This window comes from Dama dama, chromosome X (genome assembly GCF_033118175.1).
Source record: "Dama dama isolate Ldn47 chromosome X, ASM3311817v1, whole genome shotgun sequence".
NCBI lineage: Eukaryota > Metazoa > Chordata > Mammalia > Artiodactyla > Cervidae > Dama > Dama dama.
The window spans coordinates 66,433,845-66,452,948 of NC_083714.1; the positions used below are offsets into that span (position 1 = coordinate 66,433,845).

The following is a 19,104-nucleotide window of genomic DNA, read 5'->3' on the forward strand; positions in this document are numbered from 1 at the left end:
CTAGCAGGAGGGCTGTTTGTTTCACCTGAGGTTCTCACTCTGGTCCTGAGATTTTCTTTTGTTCCATCTTCGCAGGCTTTTTCCTTTCTTTGTCTTGCCACCGCCATTTTGGACTCCTTTTTCCTATTCTAACTATCTACCATAAATATTCAATTTCATTAACTCACCATGCAACCATAAAAAGACCACTGTGGAAAGCAAGCTATGTTATCTATACCTGATGAATATGTGAATATGGTTCAAATCAAACCAACAGGTTTTACTCCTGTGAGGAGGAAGTTAGCTTCATTCTTTTTCTCTGATTACATCTAAAAATGCATGGCCACAAAATAGAGCCAGATTAATGCAAACTCATTCTCACTGCTGGAGAAGCATTGGTTGTTATTCATGATGGGTCAATATCTACATCAAATCACACATTATTGTATATAAATTACACCGTACCTGCCATCATGAAACAAATAAGAGGGCAAGAGGTTCCCTTCCCCAGAGGAGTCTAAAATTTAACTGAGAAAAGCAAGCATACATGCATGAAACTATTATGGAGCATAAGCAGGTACAGGTGAATGTATACAGTATAAAATAAATGTTAAAGGAATTTATAGTAAGGGAGTGATTTGGGATATGGCCAGTTAATGATGGCTTATAAAACGGATTGACTGAAATGGACATGATTCTGTTTAATTTTCTGAAATGACTATACTTTGAGAATGTTTAGCAAAACTATTAGTGTGTATGGGTGCTTAAATATCATTTCACTATGGGCTGAACACAAGGAAATCAGTTAAAACTGTGGTACGGAAGCAAATCAGTCACGAGAGGCCAAATGTCCAGATTCTAAAGAATAGCAGCTTTGGAAAATAGTTATGTAACAGAGACTTAGAGACTACTTCCTCCAATATTTTAAAGGAAACTATATCCTAAGTCTAATTAGAGTATTTTTTTTCTTTTTGGCCAACCCAATACTTATTGATTTTTTAGATACATTTCAAAAGCTGATAATTAAATTAGCTATTTTCTTTTCACTATTTTGAGGTACAGTAATTTATCTCCATGCATAAATCATTATTTTTATTTCCATTGTTTTTACGTGCCCTACTGAAATTATGATTATATTTAATAATTAATTCATTTTTTTACATTTAACCACCAAGTCTTTTTTCCATTATAATTTTTTGTATTTAAATTTTTTTATACAACTGTAAAGGTTACTTTCCATTTATAGTCCCACTTGTTATACAGTATCTTACACCAAGTAGTTTGTACTTCCCTTTTCTCCACCACCCACTCGTAACCACTAGTTTGTTATTTCTATCCATGAGTTTGGAGCACATTATGCTAAATAAAGTAAGTAAGGCAGAGAAAGACACTACATGATACCACTGATGTGTGGAATCTAAAACATCCAACAAACTAGTGAATATTGAGTATTCTTTTTTTTTTTTTAAAGCATTATTCTTACAAGAGGGCTTCCCAGGTGGTTTTATTGGTAAAGAACTTGCTTGCCAATGCAGGAGACATAAGAAACGCAGATTTAATCTGTGTTAATCTGGGTCAGGAAGATCCCCTGGAGGAGGGCATGGCAACCCACTCCAGTATTCTTGCCTGGAGAATCCCATGGACAGAGGAGCCTGGTCACAAAGAGTCAGACATGACTGAAGTGACCTAGCATGCATTGTTATAAGAGACAAAGAAAGGACGGAGAAGTAGAGAAGGCCATGTGACAGAGGAGGCAGAGATTGGAGTTATGCTGCCACAATCCAAGAAGTGCCGTAAGTTGAAGAAGCTCTAAAGATCCTCCCTTACAGCCTTAGGAGGGACCTGATTGTCAACACCTTGATATCAGACTTCCGGCCACCTGAACTGTGAGAGAATACATTTCTGTTGTTTAAAGTCACCTAGTTTTTGGTAACTGTTATGGAAGTCTTAGGAAACTATTAACAGAACAACAATATTAATGACTCCTGTTGAATTTCAAGGATTCTTTTACTGTTATATAAGAAATAAGACATGATGCATTCAAGTTGATTTTTCCCTCTATGTGCTATTTTTTTGTTTTCTATACAATTTCCTCATCACTGTACAAATTACTCTCTTTATTGGGTTTATTCTTACTTTGGTTTCCTCCTTTTCTGATTTTGTTGTTGTTGTTTCATTGTTCCTGTTTGTTTCTGTCCAAAAGGAAGACTAATTAGTTGTTTGCTCTGTTGCTTTGATCAGTTATTTTTTGGTTTCTGGGAAGGAGGTTTTAAAGTAGAGGATGGGAATATTACTCAGCCATTAAAAAGAATTCATTTGAACCAGTCCTAATGAGATGGCTGAAACTGGAGCCCCTTATACAGAGTGAAGTAAGCCAGAAAGATAAAGAACATTACAGAGTACTAACACATGTATATGGAATTTAGAAAGATGGTAACGATAACCCTATATGCAAAACAGAAAAAGAGACACAGAAATACAGAACAGACTTTTGGACTCTGTGGGAGAATGTGAGGGTGGGATATTTCAAAAGAACAGCATGTATATTATCTATGGTGAAACAGATCACCAGCCCAGGTGGGATGCATGAGACAAGTGCTCCGGCCTGGTGCACTGGGAAGACCCAGAGGAATCGGGTGGAGAGGGAGGTGGGAGGGGGGATCGGGATGGGGAATACGTGTAAATCCATGGCTGATTCATATCAATGTATGACAAAACCCACTGAAATGTTGTGAAGTAATTAGCCTCCAACTAATAAAAAAAAAATAAAAAATAAAAATAAGAAGCATACACTAAAAAAAAATAAATAAATAAAGATTGATCCTAATCAAAAAATAAATAAATAAATAAAGTAGAGGATGGTTAAAGTCTTACAACTGTTGGTGGGTTTAAATCTGATGGAAATAGAAAGTATTGTTTATACTACAGAATGATTATTTGCATGTCTAAGGAATAAAAGTTTTTTTTTTTTTAATTTGGAAGCTCTGAGTTAATAAATTTAAACATGTTTCTTTCCTGCAGGATTTCTAAAAGCCTTTTTAAAAAGCAATGCTAATGTTCGTTGTGGGTGGGGAAAATACTACACAGTACTTTCAGAACTTTAACCACATGATGTAGACACAAATCCCACCACCACCACTTTTTGTTGTTTTTTTTTTTTTTTTTTTTTGAGGGGTGGGTTGAGAGTGTCTTTTTATCAGGAAAAAGAAAGAGTTTTGGTCCAGAGTCAAATGGTAGATAAAAGTCTAAGGAAAGGCCACTGCTCGGGGGTGGTTTACTTGACTTTGGTAAGAATTCACAGTACACTCAGAGGAAAATTAAGGACAGTGTTGCTCTTTGATGTTTTTTTTTTCCTCTGCTCTCCAAACCCACACACACACACAGGAACACCAGAGGCAGTTCATAGTAGCAGTTCCTTACGTTTTGTCATTCACTCAACTTTTAATGCCACAAGGAATCAAGCTAAATGCATAAATACAGCACAAACAAAACATAATCTTTGACTTTCAGGAAACGTACACATAGTAACTTTCTTTCTTATTTTAATAAAGTTCCTGTATTGGTGGGTACTTGACAAGCTCATATCCCCTTCTTAGGGAAGCACTCTCCAGAGACACTTTCTGGGGTGGAAAAAATCTGGACCATATCACTGTGCCCCCCTCTCCCTTAACAAGGACAAACCTGAGTCAATTAGGGACTGTCACCTGACTAGAGATGTGGCCAGCACTTAAGCAGGCCTGTAGGCTGAGGTGGCCTGGCATGAAAACCTGTGCCAGAGCAGAAACAAATGGGAACCAGAGTCACTCCATTAAGAATTCAAAATGGGGAATACACAGAAGACCACGTAGTTAACGTCAGGGAAAAAAGCAGACTCATGTAGAGTTCATGTTCATAATGGATCAAATCAGGGAGAGGCACCATGAATTTCTGCTGCTGTGTTGGAGACTCACAACAAAAATAATCAGGTTCTAGGATTCCCTTGGGATATCAAGTGACCTTCCATATCAGCCTCCATGAGGCACAGCTATACGACTGTCGCTAGAATTTCTGTGAAATTTCTAGCTCTTTCATTGCAACATGTAACATGTCTCCCTGCTTCTACCCAGAGTTATCCCTTTAAAATCTCTTCAGGTCAGGTTCACTCCTCTCCTCGAAACCCTCTAACAGCTTCCCAGCTCACTCAGAGTAAAAGCCAAAGTCCTACCAATGGCTCACAATTCTCTGCCTCCCGCCACACTGTGCTTTTTGACATTCCTGGAACAGGCCAAGCATTTGCTGCGTTTTTTTCCTGTTTCTCACAATGGTCTTCCTCCAGTGGACATCATAGCTCACTTCCACACTTTCTTTAGATCTCTGCTCACATGTCATTAAAGTCAGGGAGGCCTTCACTGGCCATATGATACAAAATAGCAACATCCTCTCCCAGGACAGATCTCAACCTGACAATTTATATATGTGTATATGTGTGTGTGTATACATATGTTTATTTTATTAATTGTCTGACTTCTCTTACTAGAATGTAAGCTTCATAAGGACAGACCCCAAATGGACAAGGGGAATTTGTTATTCCTTTATGGGATATCCATCTGCTATATAAAAACAAACTGCATAATATTGAATGTTATTTATTGACCCACTCCAACCTAAGGTATTACCAAAAAATTAACACATAATAGTAAAATAAGCTTTCTTAATTTATCACATAGTTATGTATCGGAATAATATCATATGGATGGCATTTGAATTACTAGAAGTATCATTGATATGTATGGAGCAAGTGAAAGTCACTCAGTCGTGTCTGATTCTTTGCAATCCCATGGACTATGCAGTCCATGGAATTCTCCAGGCCAGAATACTAGAATGGGTAGCCATTTCCTTCTCCTGGGGATCTTCCCAACCCAGGAATCGAACCCAGGTGTACCACATAGCAGGCGGATTCTTTACCAGCTGAGCCATTAGGGAAGCACAGAGCTATGAGGTCACTAAAAAAGGGCTTTCCTATGCAATGATATATAGTCTTAAGATACAATTACATTTACACTTTACAATTACAATTGTAATTACACTTGAAATAATAAATGCATTGGTTTAATGCATTTAAACCATTGATGATTTTTAATCTGTAAAAATGCAGGCACCGTGTGTTATAGTGTCATTAAAAATTAACAAGTAATATGGCTAAGTTCTCTAAAAACTATAATAAAAATAAAGCTTTATTTCTTAAACTGGTAGATGAAAAATATAGGCATTTTTATATTCCCCTTTATACCTGTTGCTAAAATATTTCACAGTTTTTTTAAAACTCAAGTCAGGCAAATTTTAATGAAAGAAATAAAAGATTTAGTATGTGACAAGAATGAAAGGAGGATATTTTAAAAGACTTTCCTTATTGTGAGGTACTATAAAGAAGTGGATAAGGACCCAGCACTGGAATCTTAGCTCTGACAGTTACTAGCCATATAGCATTAAAATGGAGCAAATCACTTAACCTTTCTGAGCCTCAAGTTCCTCATCTATAAAATGTGAGCAATAGTAATAGTAATCATAATGATTCTCTGGTTTTATGTGTGTATTTCAAGTTCTTAGAACATTTCCTGAAGGATAATAAATGGTATATATGTAAGTATTTCTTGCTATCATTTTTTTTAATACTTTAAAAATGCCTGTAGGGCATCTGGGAAGACATTTGGAGACGAATGTCTAAATTTCAAGAGAAAAGTTTGAGCTGGAAATATAAATCTAGCCGTCACAGGGACACATACACATACACACACACTCTCTCTTTTAGAACAGTACTTAGCAGACAATAAGTACTATATAAATGTTACAATGTTAACTATTATAATTTTTAATAAGCATTTAAGAAATCAATTAAATTTAAGCTTATTAAAATGAAAGCTAATTCTTATTGCATACAGTAAATGCTCACTAAAAGTTTAATGACTGAAAAGAATTCGCAGTTGTTACCTTTTTTTGTTCATCATTATAAAAGGTGAATAGAAATTGTAAAATAAGACAATTTACAGTTCTCAGATTACACTCAACATATAAATCTAAATTTAGTAGATAAAACATTACTGGCAATTGTAACAATAATATAAACCTTGACTTGAAAACATTTTCAAATTTATTTATTCCATTTAGAATCAACTTTAATACAAATGCAGACATTTCTTATGTCTATGAGCTATAGAAAACCCCCAGTGACTAATAATCATCAATTATGTTCTTCAGGCTCCTCAGACTTAAATGTCCCTGCCCAAAATAGTCAATAGTATTTCCCTAGGATTTCTATCTTATCCTCAAAGACGTGGCTCACATATAGGGCAGAATCCTCATACTTAAATGTCCCTGCCCAAAATAATCAACAGTATTTCCTCAGGATTTCTATCTTATCCTCAAAGATGTGGCCCACATATAGGGCAGAACTGGGGAAGAAGGGGTGCACTGGCCAAGTTTATTCACTGTGTAAACAAAATTGAAAAAGAAGTCTGCATGCCAAGTGGATGATTTACAATGAATCTGAGAAGTCTGCTAACCCTAACATGCACTAAATATGCACGTATGGCAATCTAGCACTTGTTTCTGCCTCAAAATGTTTGTTGATTTCCATTCACATTGTTGATTTCCATCACATTCCATTCACATATATTCCATTCACAGAATACTTAGTATTCTTCTATTGCTGTTCCTCACCTGCAGCAGAATCCCAGTAAAGCTCAAGAAGTGTAAAGTGGGGAAAAGTGCTAGGGTAATTAACAAAGCTAAAAAGGACCCCAAGTCACAAAGAGAGAGGACAGTTCCTGTCAAAGGATGGGGGAGAGAGTGGGGGTGTTCGCTGGCCTTAAATTCAGGTGTACATAGAAGCGTCAGTTCCCAGGCACTAAGGCAACCAAATAAAGCTTTTTTTTTTTTTTTTCCCCTTCTTTTAAGTTGCTATTTTCCTGGTTCTGAAAGAATATTCCTAGAGGGGAAAATTGACTACCTATCCAACCACCAATTGAGTCAACTTGACAATTAGCAAAGTGACCTACCAAGTCATAAATGTCAGATTTTAATCTCAGGGTGCCTGCATCTGTATAAGTGATACCACAAAAGAATATTGTCTCTCAGACTACTTTCTGCACTGAGATTCTGAGGAAGAAATATGCCCCTTGTTTCTCTCCCTCAGTGTGGTTTTCCCCAGGGCAGGCAACCTTTTCAACAGAGTGGTTCAGAATTTCTGTTTGTGAAGACTAGAATTTGGAAAGATTGTCTGATTATTTAAATAACAAACATGTTTTATAGTACGTTAACCATTCGCATCTTTCAAAGGAATATTGCTTATTTCATTGCTTTTGAAGGGGAAAAAAAGTTTAGTTTATACCTCAGTAAATTTAAGCAACAATTGGTTATAATTTTTTATAAGAATTGGCAAAGAAAGGCCACGTTCTGATAGTCTGGACTGCTGGCTTTTAAGAGTTTTTCTCTGTTTTTTCACCTTCTTTTTTGATTGAGACAAGTAATGCTTTTCTCTTCTACCTGTCTAAATGAATATATATAATTTTTAAATGAATATATATAATTTTTCTTTCCACTAATGTAACAAAACCAGTAACTTGAAAGATACCATCTTTAGTGTATGTACAACTGAGTGCTTACTTTATTCAATTATTTTAAAGCTTCACATATTTAATATAACCTATACTAAAATGCAGGGCTTCCCAAGTGGCACTAGGGGTAAAGAACCTGCCTGCCAATGCAGCAGACAAAAGAGATACAGGTTCAATCCCTGAGTTGGGAAGATACCCTGGAGAAGGGAATGGCAATCCACTCCGGTATTCTTGCCTGGACAATCCCATGGACAGAGGAGCCTGGCAGGCTACAGTCTATAGGGTTGCAAAGAGTCAAACACAACTGAAGTGACTTAGCATGCATGCATACTAAAATATATTATTACAAAAAGGATACAACATATGTTATTGACATCACATACAGAAGAGAAAAAAATCCCTCTAGATAATTAAAATATTAATATTCAAAAGCAAAACTAAAGGCTTTTCAAACGAATTTAGGAAAACAAATCACACAATGAAGATTTGCAAAAGTGCTTTAATAAAATGTTTGCATAAACTTTCATTAAACTTGCTAAGCTTAATAATATTCCTATAAGTACTTGTTCATCTAACCTATAAGAATAAAACCATCTTATACATAAAATAGAGCATTTAGTACTATAAATAATACATCAGAACATAAAACTTACATCAAGTCTGGTATCTGTGTACTATGCAACTACAAGAGATTGTAATTTATAAAAAATATCACCACACTGAATTCAAAACAATTATACTTTAAGAAAAAAAGTCAAAGCTGACCCTGCCATTTAAATGTAGTATAATTTTATCTTTTAAAAAACATAAACTTATGGCAATAAGAGCAGATTACTACATGAACATGAACTGGGTACCTGAAATCATAAACTAATTTCTTTAGCTCATCTGAATTAATCAACTACTATATTTAGCATAACATAACAGTATGAATATAAGATGATAAATCAAAACATTGAAAATGAGTCTATGTATAAACAACACTTCTTTTGTCTCTTAACCGGCTTCTTGACTGCATCTATTTTCTCCTAATACGTAGATATTTCGGAAAAAGAAGTTTCCATGCAAGAAAATAATAATTTTCAACCATTTCTGTACCTTTGCTTCCCCAAATTCATCCATCCAGGAGAGTTTTCATCTGCTCATTGGTAAATCCTACAAAAAGGCCAGTAAACTTATTCATCATCGTCTCCTTCTAAGCTTCAAATATAGTTAGAAAAACAGTTAAGTTCAAAGCAGCTGGAAAAGCAGTGCGATTCCAAAGGATGCCAATTCCAATCTTTTGTTAAAAAAAATCTACTTCCTAAAAGTCAAACAAACTCAGTCACAACAGGAGGCAGGGTCTTCAGAAAATGGAAAAAAAGTTTTCGGTGCTTCAATCAGCAGATTTTAAATGCTCCTCATCCACAGTGGGGGTAGATGTGGCCCTCCACGGTCAGATAATCAACCACTTGCTTGACGGTCTGGAGCTCATGAATGCTCTTGCCTTCCTATTGACACTCATGAATCAAACGCAGCACCTCGTTCTGGACAAAACTGGGGTGATGTTCGCTGTGCTTCTGGGCCTCACCCACTTCTGATGGATCAACTGGGCCACTTTGCCCAGGGGCCACTTGGCAGGCGTTATCCAGCATCATGTGTACCTTGACCGTTTCTAGAATATGTGTGTGCTGTACTCATTCATGTCCTCGAGGACACGGATTTTCAACATCTCAAGGCTCTTCATCTCCACAGAACATTCGAGGATACCCAACACTTTGGCATAGACTCCCACTGGAAGCAGAGTCACCTCCTGCTTTGCTTTATCTCTGCCGACCCACTGGCAGACCTCGATAGGTAAGGTGGTCATATCATCAATCTTGTAAAGAAACTTGCAGTCTTCTCTGCCTGCCTGATTATTCCCACGACAGAAACTTGGGAAATCTTGATTCCTCTATTCTTTTTTTTTTTTTTTTAAATTTTTATTACTATTATTTTTTTTTTCCAGTGGGTTTTGTCATACACACGGGATCCAGGGCCCAAATCCAGGCTATTGTTCCTTGTGTAAACCAACTGCTCACCTCCACTCTGGTTGATAACGTCTTCTTGATTCCTCTCTTCTTGAAGACGTTATCAACCAGAGTGGAGGTGAGCAGTTGGTTTACACAAGGAACAATAGCCTGGATTTGGGCCCTGGATCCCGTGGACTCAGTAGCAAGAGCTACCCTGCCCTGAGACAGTGGGTCACTGCTTCCACTGGCTCCACCTGGGGCAGAGATGTTGCCATAGCTCCCAAACCCTTTCTTACTCATTTTGAGGGCAGCTCCCACAAGAGAGGAAGTGGGCTTTGGCTCCAGCTAGCAAGTTCCACAGGCAAGCTCCAGCCTCCAGCATGGCTCCCACCCAGTGCGAGCTTGTGAGGCCCACAACTCTGGAGCCAATCAGCTGCCAGGATGCAGCTGTCTGTAGTCAACTGGGAACTGCCAGCTTCTCACTTCACCCAAGAATTCTTTGGGGTGGTCTGATACCTGTTCTGCTGCATTTTAAAAGACCCATGTGCAATTTCAAACTTTTTCCGCTATCATTATAAAAATACATTTTAACAAGGTTCCCCTGCCCCCACTTTATTACTAAATGTTATGACTTCTATAGGCACATCTAAAAGATTCATTTATTCACTCATTCAATTAACCGTTCAACAGAAATTTTCAGAGCAGTAAGTTCAGTATAGTTTGTGTGAGGAGGCAGCGGCGGCAGAGCAGGGTGGCAGGACAGGGACAAGGGAGAATCTGCCACTTCTACTGTCCTCAAAGGACTCACATGTTCAAATCATTAAAACCAGAAGCATTCTGGAAAAAATAGCAAGACAGCCACCTCTGAATAATTATCAAATCCAAATGCAAGTCATATCTTATGATTACCTTTTTAAACTATTTATTGGAGAATTACACTCTTTCAGTTATTCTGCCAAATGCATTACTGGTAAAAATAAATAATATAAGATATCTCAGTTTATACATAAATTCAAACAAAACAACTGAGCTCTAAATTATCTGCAAGCTTCTGTGGATAGGTCAGGGAAGTACTAGTCCCATCATGTATTAGGAAAACCAAGAATAAAATGGAAATAACAGTTTCTGTATACTCATCCAGTAATTTCTAAACTTAATATTTTAGTAACTGTGGAAGTAGATCCCAGAATATTTTCATATTATACTGAAAATCTATTTATCCCTATGAAAACATTTTATATGGAGTGTATTTAACTCAAGGCTTTTTATGGTTGATAAAACAACACCAGTTATTGGAACCTACCATTAGCAAGAACTTCTTCCTTAAAAAGCCTTCATACCTAGGTAATAACCTAAATGTGTAGATTTTTGAGGAGTTTATTAAAATTCTATTTACTTTATTTTGGAATTTAAAAAGATGGTAATGATAACCCAATACGCAAAACAGAAAAAGAGACACAGATGTACAGAACAGACTGGGACTCTGTGGGAGAAGGCGAGGGTGGGATGTTCTGAGAGAATAGCATTGAAACAAGTATACTATCAAGGGTGAAACAGACCACCAGCCCAGGTTGAGACAACTGCTCAGGGCTGGTGCACTGGGAAGATCCAGAGGGATGGGATGGGGAGGGAGGCGGGAGGAGGGATCGGGAAGGGGAACACATGTAAATCCATGGCTGATTCATGTCAATGTATGGCAAAAACCACAACAATATTGTAAAGTAATTAGCCTCCAACTAATAAAAATAAATGAAAAAAAATTTTTAAAAAGAAAAAAAAAAGAAATATCATAATCACATTAAAAAAATAAAAATAAAAAATAAACTGATTTCTGCTATCCCAAATTACATAAAAGTGTGAATTATCTAAAACTTGTAAGAGAATACAAAATTCTATTTACTTCTCAAGTTAAAAAGGAATATCAGACTTCCCTGGTGGCACCGTGGATGGGCATCCACCTGTCAATGCAGGGATATGGGTTCAATCCTTGGTCTGAGAGGGTTCCACATGCCAGTGACCGAGCCCACCTCTAGAGCCTGCAAGCCGCGCCTATTGAGCGTGCAGACTGCAACTACTGAAGCTGGTGCACCTAGAGCCCGGGCTTTGCAACGAGAAGCCTCCACAAGGAGAGGTCGGTACACCGCAACAAAGAGGAGCCACTGCTCACCACCACTAGGGAAAGTCCACACGCAGCAATGAAGACCCAGGGCAACCAAAACTAAAATAGTTTCTTAACAAAGAATAACAGAGCCATATATGTAATTTATCTTACAAATAAATATATAATGATTGTTATCTGAGTACAGATTTTCATATAAATGTGAATATTTAGCCTCTGGACCCATATTTTACATAATCAATGAGGACTTAACCATCCAAGTAATACTTGTATTCTTAAAATTGCACATTATTGGAGATCAGAATAACTATATATTTTTAAATGTTTAGACTTCATAATTAGACATTGTTTTATTAGCTAACATCAGACATCTAGTCATGAAATCTTAAGGTTAAAATGATGTGATTACATTCCCAATTCCCAACAATTATATACAGTACAAACTGGATGAATCACACCAAAACAGTAAAAAGCACTGACCTGACAGGATTGCTGGTTAAAGAAACCCTCAGAGATTCTAGGCAGTTAAGAAGTTTCTCATCAGAAATACCAGATCGTAATTCATGAACATATTCTTGTGAAGACAGGGTGCATTCATGTTTGCTGTTTTTCAGTCCTCCCTATGAAATAGGAAAAAAAATGAAATTTTTTTAGACAAACAACAAGGTTTTATTAAAAACTTTTAAAATAAAATAATGCATAGAATATGTAAATATTTTACTATAAAAATGCATGCAGAGTGTCAGGCATTTAAAATCTTTTGGTCATCTAGAATCAACATGGTAAAGACATGTTGTATGTACCTCAACACTCTCCTCAACCTCATTTAAAAGAAAATTACACTGATGGTGCTTATGACCTGAACAGAATATGGACTTCAGTAGCATTAATGCTTAAATTTAAAATCCAAGCATTAGTATTAAAATTAGCTGGTCCTCCTTTACCCGTAGGACAAACATCTAGAAATCATTTTATTAAGTTTACTAGTTACTTCTATTCTACAAAATATAATACAAAACATTATACATAACCCAAATCTATTGAAATATGTCAGAATATCAAATCAAGTGAAATGGTAATTAAATGTAAAACAATACAGCCTCTGATTAGCATGTTAGTCTAAAGCATTCACCAGTTCCCAACTATTCCTTCCAAACGATGCTACTCCCATGCTATAGATTAATCTTTAAAAGTCATTAAATGCATTTATCTGATAGTGACTAGTTTTTAGCTTAATTTCCAATATACACAGGGTTATTTCTAGAACTCATTATCCCATCACAGCTTCTTAGCTTCATCACCTTGCCGTTACTATGTAAGTCATTTGGGAAAAAGGCTGAGAGAAAAACATCATCAATACATTCATGGTTCTAATAACTCATAGTTTCAGATCCCAGATCTACATAATCATAACTGCCCCTTTCCTATATTACAAATGTATCCCCCTGGATTAAAACTCTAACTTGGAGCCCATTTTGTAAGTTCATATGAATTACAGTCAGTTTTTGCTAAGTACCTAAGCTAGAAATAGGAAGGCAATTTTTTTTCCAATTTGATAGAATTTATGTCATTAGAGGATATAGAGTTTAAAAAAAAACAAACAATATGTTAATAATGAGAAATAGATTCCCTAGGGTTTCCTAATATTTGGCTTTTTATTGAAAATGCCTCCTGATATAGAAATTGTCAATCATTCTTAATGTCTGAGTTTTTTTTTATTCCATTAAATAGTAAATGTTTAAAGTCTGATAAAGTCTCATGTACAAAAACTATTCCCTTACACCACCATGGCCCTTTCTCTATTATAGCACTTAAGACATTGGGGCAGAGGTCATTATGTGTGTCTTTTTCTCTTCTAGACTGGAAATTCCATGTATGCCAAGTGTCTTACACAGTGATGGTGTTTAGTGAGCATCAGCAAAAGTGTGCCATTACTGAATCTGTCCATAATAATTACAGAACAAGGAATACAATTTCCTATTTTCACTCCAGTTGGATAGTAGATATTAAGGAAGTCTACTGAATAAATCACCATATACACGACACAGTAAGTAAAACCATCACCGTGAAATCATTTCCACATTTCTGTAACTTATTTGCCCAGCTCTTAAGGCTACAGATCCACAAGGACTAGCAAGTAAACATTTACAGTATACAGTTTTGCAGATCTGAAGTCACATTCCACTTTCATAGGACTCCCAAATTTATTTTCTCATTATTAACATATGACATATAATGAATGACAAGGCCATACTGATCCTCCCCTGGAGGCTTTATCTATACAGGGCTTATTCTTGTAGAACCATCTTTGTATTTGCCATTTTCTCTGCCTGGAAGACTCTGGCCTCTCCACTGTTGGTTCTCATCATTTATGTCTCATCCCACCAGTCTTCCCCCCTTAACACTGCACTTAGCATCACAACATCATTTTAAATCTCACTTATACTATTAGCTTTATATAAGTTTACTGCTTTATATACTTGTTTACTGTGTACTTCTCATTGAAATATAAGCTCCACAAAGCAGGAAACTTGCCTAACTTGTTCACTGCTCTATCTCTAGATCTTAACACAGTGCTTGGCACAGAGTTAAGTACTCAACATATATTTCTTGAATGAGTGATGGATATATGAAGGGTGAATAACCAAACAGGTGAATGCCTGATGACCTTCAACATGCCAAAGCTTTCAAATTCAGTTTAGTTTCACTACAGAATATTACAGTTCTGAGACATTCCATTATAATATATTCAGAGATGCTAGCATAAGGTAACTTTAGATAGTATATGGTATGCTGGGAATGGCTCAAACTGCCACTGGGTATGCATCAAGACTCCCTCATTTACCTTCTAGGTAATCTTTGCTCAGATGACTGAACAGATCTCTATAAAAATTGTTTGCTCATGCTTGATTCAGGGGTAATAAATACCAATCCCTCATATTTGTTATGAGGATTAAGTAAGACAATGCATATCAAAGTGCCAAAAACAAGAAACATTTCATATATGCTGTGTCTTCCCACGTGGCTCAGTGATAAAGCATCTATCTGCCTGCCAATGCAGGAGACACAAGAGATGAGGTTTCAATCCCTGAGTTGGGAAGATTCCCCAGAGGAGGAAATGGCAACCTGCTCCTGTATCTTTGCCTGGGAAATTCCAGGGACAGAGGAGCCTGGTGGGCTAAACTCCACGGGGTCACAAAGACTCAAACATGACTGAGCAAACACGCACCTATGTATGTTGTACCATAGATAGAGTAAGGTACTGAGAAAACGTTACTTCTCTTCTTCTACATGGTTGTGGGTGAGAGATTATGGAACCACTGGGTCAGTCTATCACCTTGGGACTCACCTGTCCCTCAAGACTTAGAAATTGGTTTAAATTTAATAACTGAGGATACTCTATGGTTATACAGAATGAAAACAAACAATATAATGGAGCAAGACAGAAAATATATAACTTTACGGAACAAATGCCTTTTAACAAGCTTAGAAGGACTTTGGGGTTTTAACATTAGCTCATATTTGAGAATTATGAAAACATGATAGAAACAGCATAGAAAGGTTGGGCTGGCCCTTAAACACCAGCTCTTTTAATACTCCCATTATAGAAATAGGGAATCATATTGATATACATGATCCTAACTACAGGTAATTAATGAGATTGTGAGGATAAAACACCAACATTCTGGTCCTTGGGTTACTTTTTTTCTTTAACTATATGACACTTATTCTTAACATTTCATTAAAAAAAAAAAAAGCAACAAGTATTTAATTCTGAAATCTCGATTACAAAATGTCAAAGTATCTTCAGAGTAATCAATATGGTACAACATAATATTAAAGAAATCACCTAAAAACAAAAACAAAACAGTGCAATAGATTAATTCTCACTATATTTAATAGAGCTGTAACACAAGAATGGCTTATTATTAACATCCTGTTCTGATACTGAACAAAGGAAACAACTAGATAATGGATGGATAATAATGGAAATTTTAATTAGCTGCTCTGTATGAGATTAATGAAAATTACCACTGTGCCCATTTGATCTTTAAAAAATAATGCAGACAAAGTTAGCAATTAGCACACATCATGCTATTCCAAGGCTAGGTGAACAAAGAGCTTTCCTAATTTGAAACCATTCCTTAATTTGAAAATCATTAGAATGGAGATACTTGTCAGTATAACTGTGTTTGTATTATTCTAAAACACTACACAAAGAACCAAAAGAAACTTTGGTTCAGTTTACAATCATCCTACTCTAATATGAAATTTATGTATCAAAATCAGACACGCAATATTCTAAAAACATATTTTAAAATTGCAGTGGAGATACCACTTCTGATTTAAAATTGACTTGGTCTGAGTATGACCTGTCATTCTCTAATGTAAATACAGGCTTACTTATAAATTGAGGAAAGGTTCCACATTCTAAGCTATAAAGGTGTCTTGCTGCAGACACTGGGAAAAACTGTTAATTGTACACAAGTCTTTTCAACTACAGAGTGCACACAAATACCAATTACTATAAATGGTATCATCTTCAAAAAGGAAGGACAATATTATTGTCATGAAAGCAGTAATATCATTATTCTTATTGACCATGATTTATAAACTCTAATGTAGTCAGGTTATTTTAGCTACTTCAACCAAGTGAGTGTCTTGCCTTTGACTGCAGTTTTCTGAAAAAAGCAATGTTACAGATTAACAAATTTGAAATTATATCTAAAAAGGTTCACAGCATTGTTTTTGAGATGCTCCTATAAGTTCAAATGCATAAGAAATAGAAAGCCATTTCCCTCATCATCAGTTCCATGAATTCCAGTAGAAAACAAAACAAAAAACATGTGCACAATACAAGTTGATCTACATATTTATTCTAAAAGTGATGTTTCTGGTGAGCTATACAAAGTTGAATATGCTGTTAAAACTTTAGGTGGCCTCTCTCTATTATATAAGAAAAATATCTTGTAAATGGAAGTTATTAGAGAAGATTAATTTATTCCTAAAATATAAAAGGTACTTTAAAACAAATATATTACTACAACATTTCAAACAATTTATATGCAATTTGCACTGACAATTTAATTGCATGAAAATATACTGTAAAATATACTAATATTATCCATTTAAGGTCTGTGAGATAAAAATATAGAAAAGTAGTATCACAAGATAAATTCATATAGTGTCATTTTTCATTGCAGGACATATAGTTTATAATTAAGGCCTTTCAGAGGTCAAATGTAAAACGTAGAATAAAAGAACATATCCTAACATCAAGCAGAATAGTATCTGCATCATTGAGGTCACAGAAAAAGAAGAGACAAGAAGCCAGAAAAATTATTTGAGCAAATAATGGCTGAAAACTTCCTGAATCTGTGGAAAGAAACAGATATCCAGGTCCAAAAACTCCAGAAAATTCCAAATAATATGAATCCAAAAAGAAAAAAAATTAGATGCATTATAATTACAATGAAAAAAGTAAAGGATAAAGATAGAATCTTAAAAAGAGAAAGATAAAAGCAACTTATTCGATACAAAGGAAATCCCATAAGGCTATCAATAGATTTTTTGCAGAAACTTTACAGGTCAGAAGGGAGTGGCAAGATATAGGAATAATGCTGAAGGAAAAACTTGCTAACCAAAAATTCTCTAAACGAGGCAATCATTCAAAATCAAAGGAGAAATTAAGAGGTTTCCAGAGAAGCAAAAGCAAAAGGAATTCTTCACCATCAAGACAGCCTGACAAGAAATGTTAAAGGCAATTCAGTAAGTTAAAAAGAAAAGGAGTAATTGATAATAAGAACACATACCTAAGTAAAAATCTCATTGGAAAACATAAAGAAATAATAAGCATAGTGGAGCAATCACTTACAAAGCAAGTATGAAGGGTAAAAGACAAAAGGACTAGTACTATTTTTAAAACCAATAATTAAAGGATGTATGAAATATAGATGTAAACTGTGTCAATTAAACATAAGACATGAGGGGGAAATATAAAGTTTTGGAATGTGTTCAAAATTAAGTTACAATTAACTTAATAGAGAATGCTATAAACTTATGTGAACCTAACAGTAACCACACAAAAATAATTACAGTAAATACAAAAAAGAAAATGAGAAAGGGAAAAATAAAAATAAAAAAAAAAAGAAAATGAGAAAGGAATCTAACGGTCAAATCACAAAAGAATAGAGAAAGAGAAGAAAAAACAGAAAGGAATTACAAACCCTGCCAGAAAACAACTAACAAATTACAATAAATATCTACCTATCATTTACTTTAAATGGAATACTCTACCTATCAATAATTACCTTAAATAGAATAAATGGCCTAATCAAAAGACATAGAGTAGCTGAACAGATGAAAAAATAATACCTTTCTACAGGTATAATAATAATGCTGCCTACAGGAGACTAACTTAAAACCTAAAGACACTCACAGACTTAAAATAAGGGGATGGAAAAAGATATACTGTGCAAACAGAAATGAAAAGGAAGGTTGAGTAGCAAGATTTATATCAGACAAAATAGACTTTAAAACAGAAACAGTAACAAAACTCAAAGAAGGGCATTACATAACAATAAAGCAGTCCATCCAACAAGAAGATATAACATTTATAAATACTTATGCACCCAACAAAGAAGAACCTAAATATATAAAGCACATATTCACACAGATGAGGGAATAAAGAGATAACAATACAATAACAGTGCAGGACTTTAAGAGCCTACTATCCTTATATCAATGGATAGATCATACAGATAGAAGATCAGTAAGGAAACATTAGCCTTAAAAAACACATTAGACAAGATGAACTTAATATATATACAGGACACTGCATCTAAAAACAGCAGAATACACATTGTTTTCAGGTGCACATGGAACATTCTCGAGGATAGATCATATGTAAGGAAAGAAAACAAGTCTCAAAATTTCAGTTCAGTTCAGTCGCTCAGTCGTGTCCAACTCTTTGCGACCCCATCAATCACAGCACGCCAGGCCTCCCTGTCCATCACAAACTCCTGGACTTTACTCAAACTCATGCCCATTGAGTCGGTGATGCCATCCAGCCACCTCATCCTCTGTCGTCCCCTTGTCCTCCTGCCCCCAATCCCTCCCAGCATCAGGGTCTTTTCCAATGAGTAAACTCTTCACATGAGGTGGCCAAAGTATTGGAGTTTCAGCTTCAGCATCAGTCCTTCCAATGAACACCCAGGACTGATCTCCTTCAGGATGGACTGGTTGGATCTCCTTGCAATCCAAGGGACTCTCAAGAGTCTTCTCCAACACCATAGTTCAAAAGCATCAATTTTACGGCGCTCGGCTTTCTTCACAGGCCAACTCTCACATCCATACATGACCACTGGAAAAACCACATCCATAGCCTTGACCAGACGGACCTTTGTTGGCAAAGTAATGTCTC

The 19,104-nt window shown here is 35.8% G+C and overlaps 2 protein-coding genes across 2 annotated transcripts in view; both read right to left on the reverse strand.

Annotated features, from left to right (window-relative positions):
• DIAPH2 (diaphanous related formin 2) overlaps nucleotides 1-19,104 on the reverse strand; it is a 964,220-nt gene that overhangs the window by 711,597 nt on the left and 233,519 nt on the right. The window contains exon 6 of the mRNA XM_061136610.1: nucleotides 12,162-12,301. Within this exon, the coding sequence (XP_060992593.1) occupies nucleotides 12,162-12,301 (140 nt within the window). The remainder of the gene's footprint in view (nucleotides 1-12,161; nucleotides 12,302-19,104) is intronic.
• RPA4 (replication protein A4) lies at nucleotides 8,947-9,862 on the reverse strand. The gene is given in 5 exon segments (XM_061136688.1): nucleotides 8,947-8,985; nucleotides 8,987-9,238; nucleotides 9,241-9,440; nucleotides 9,443-9,504; nucleotides 9,651-9,862. Coding segments are annotated over 5 exon segments (765 nt in total).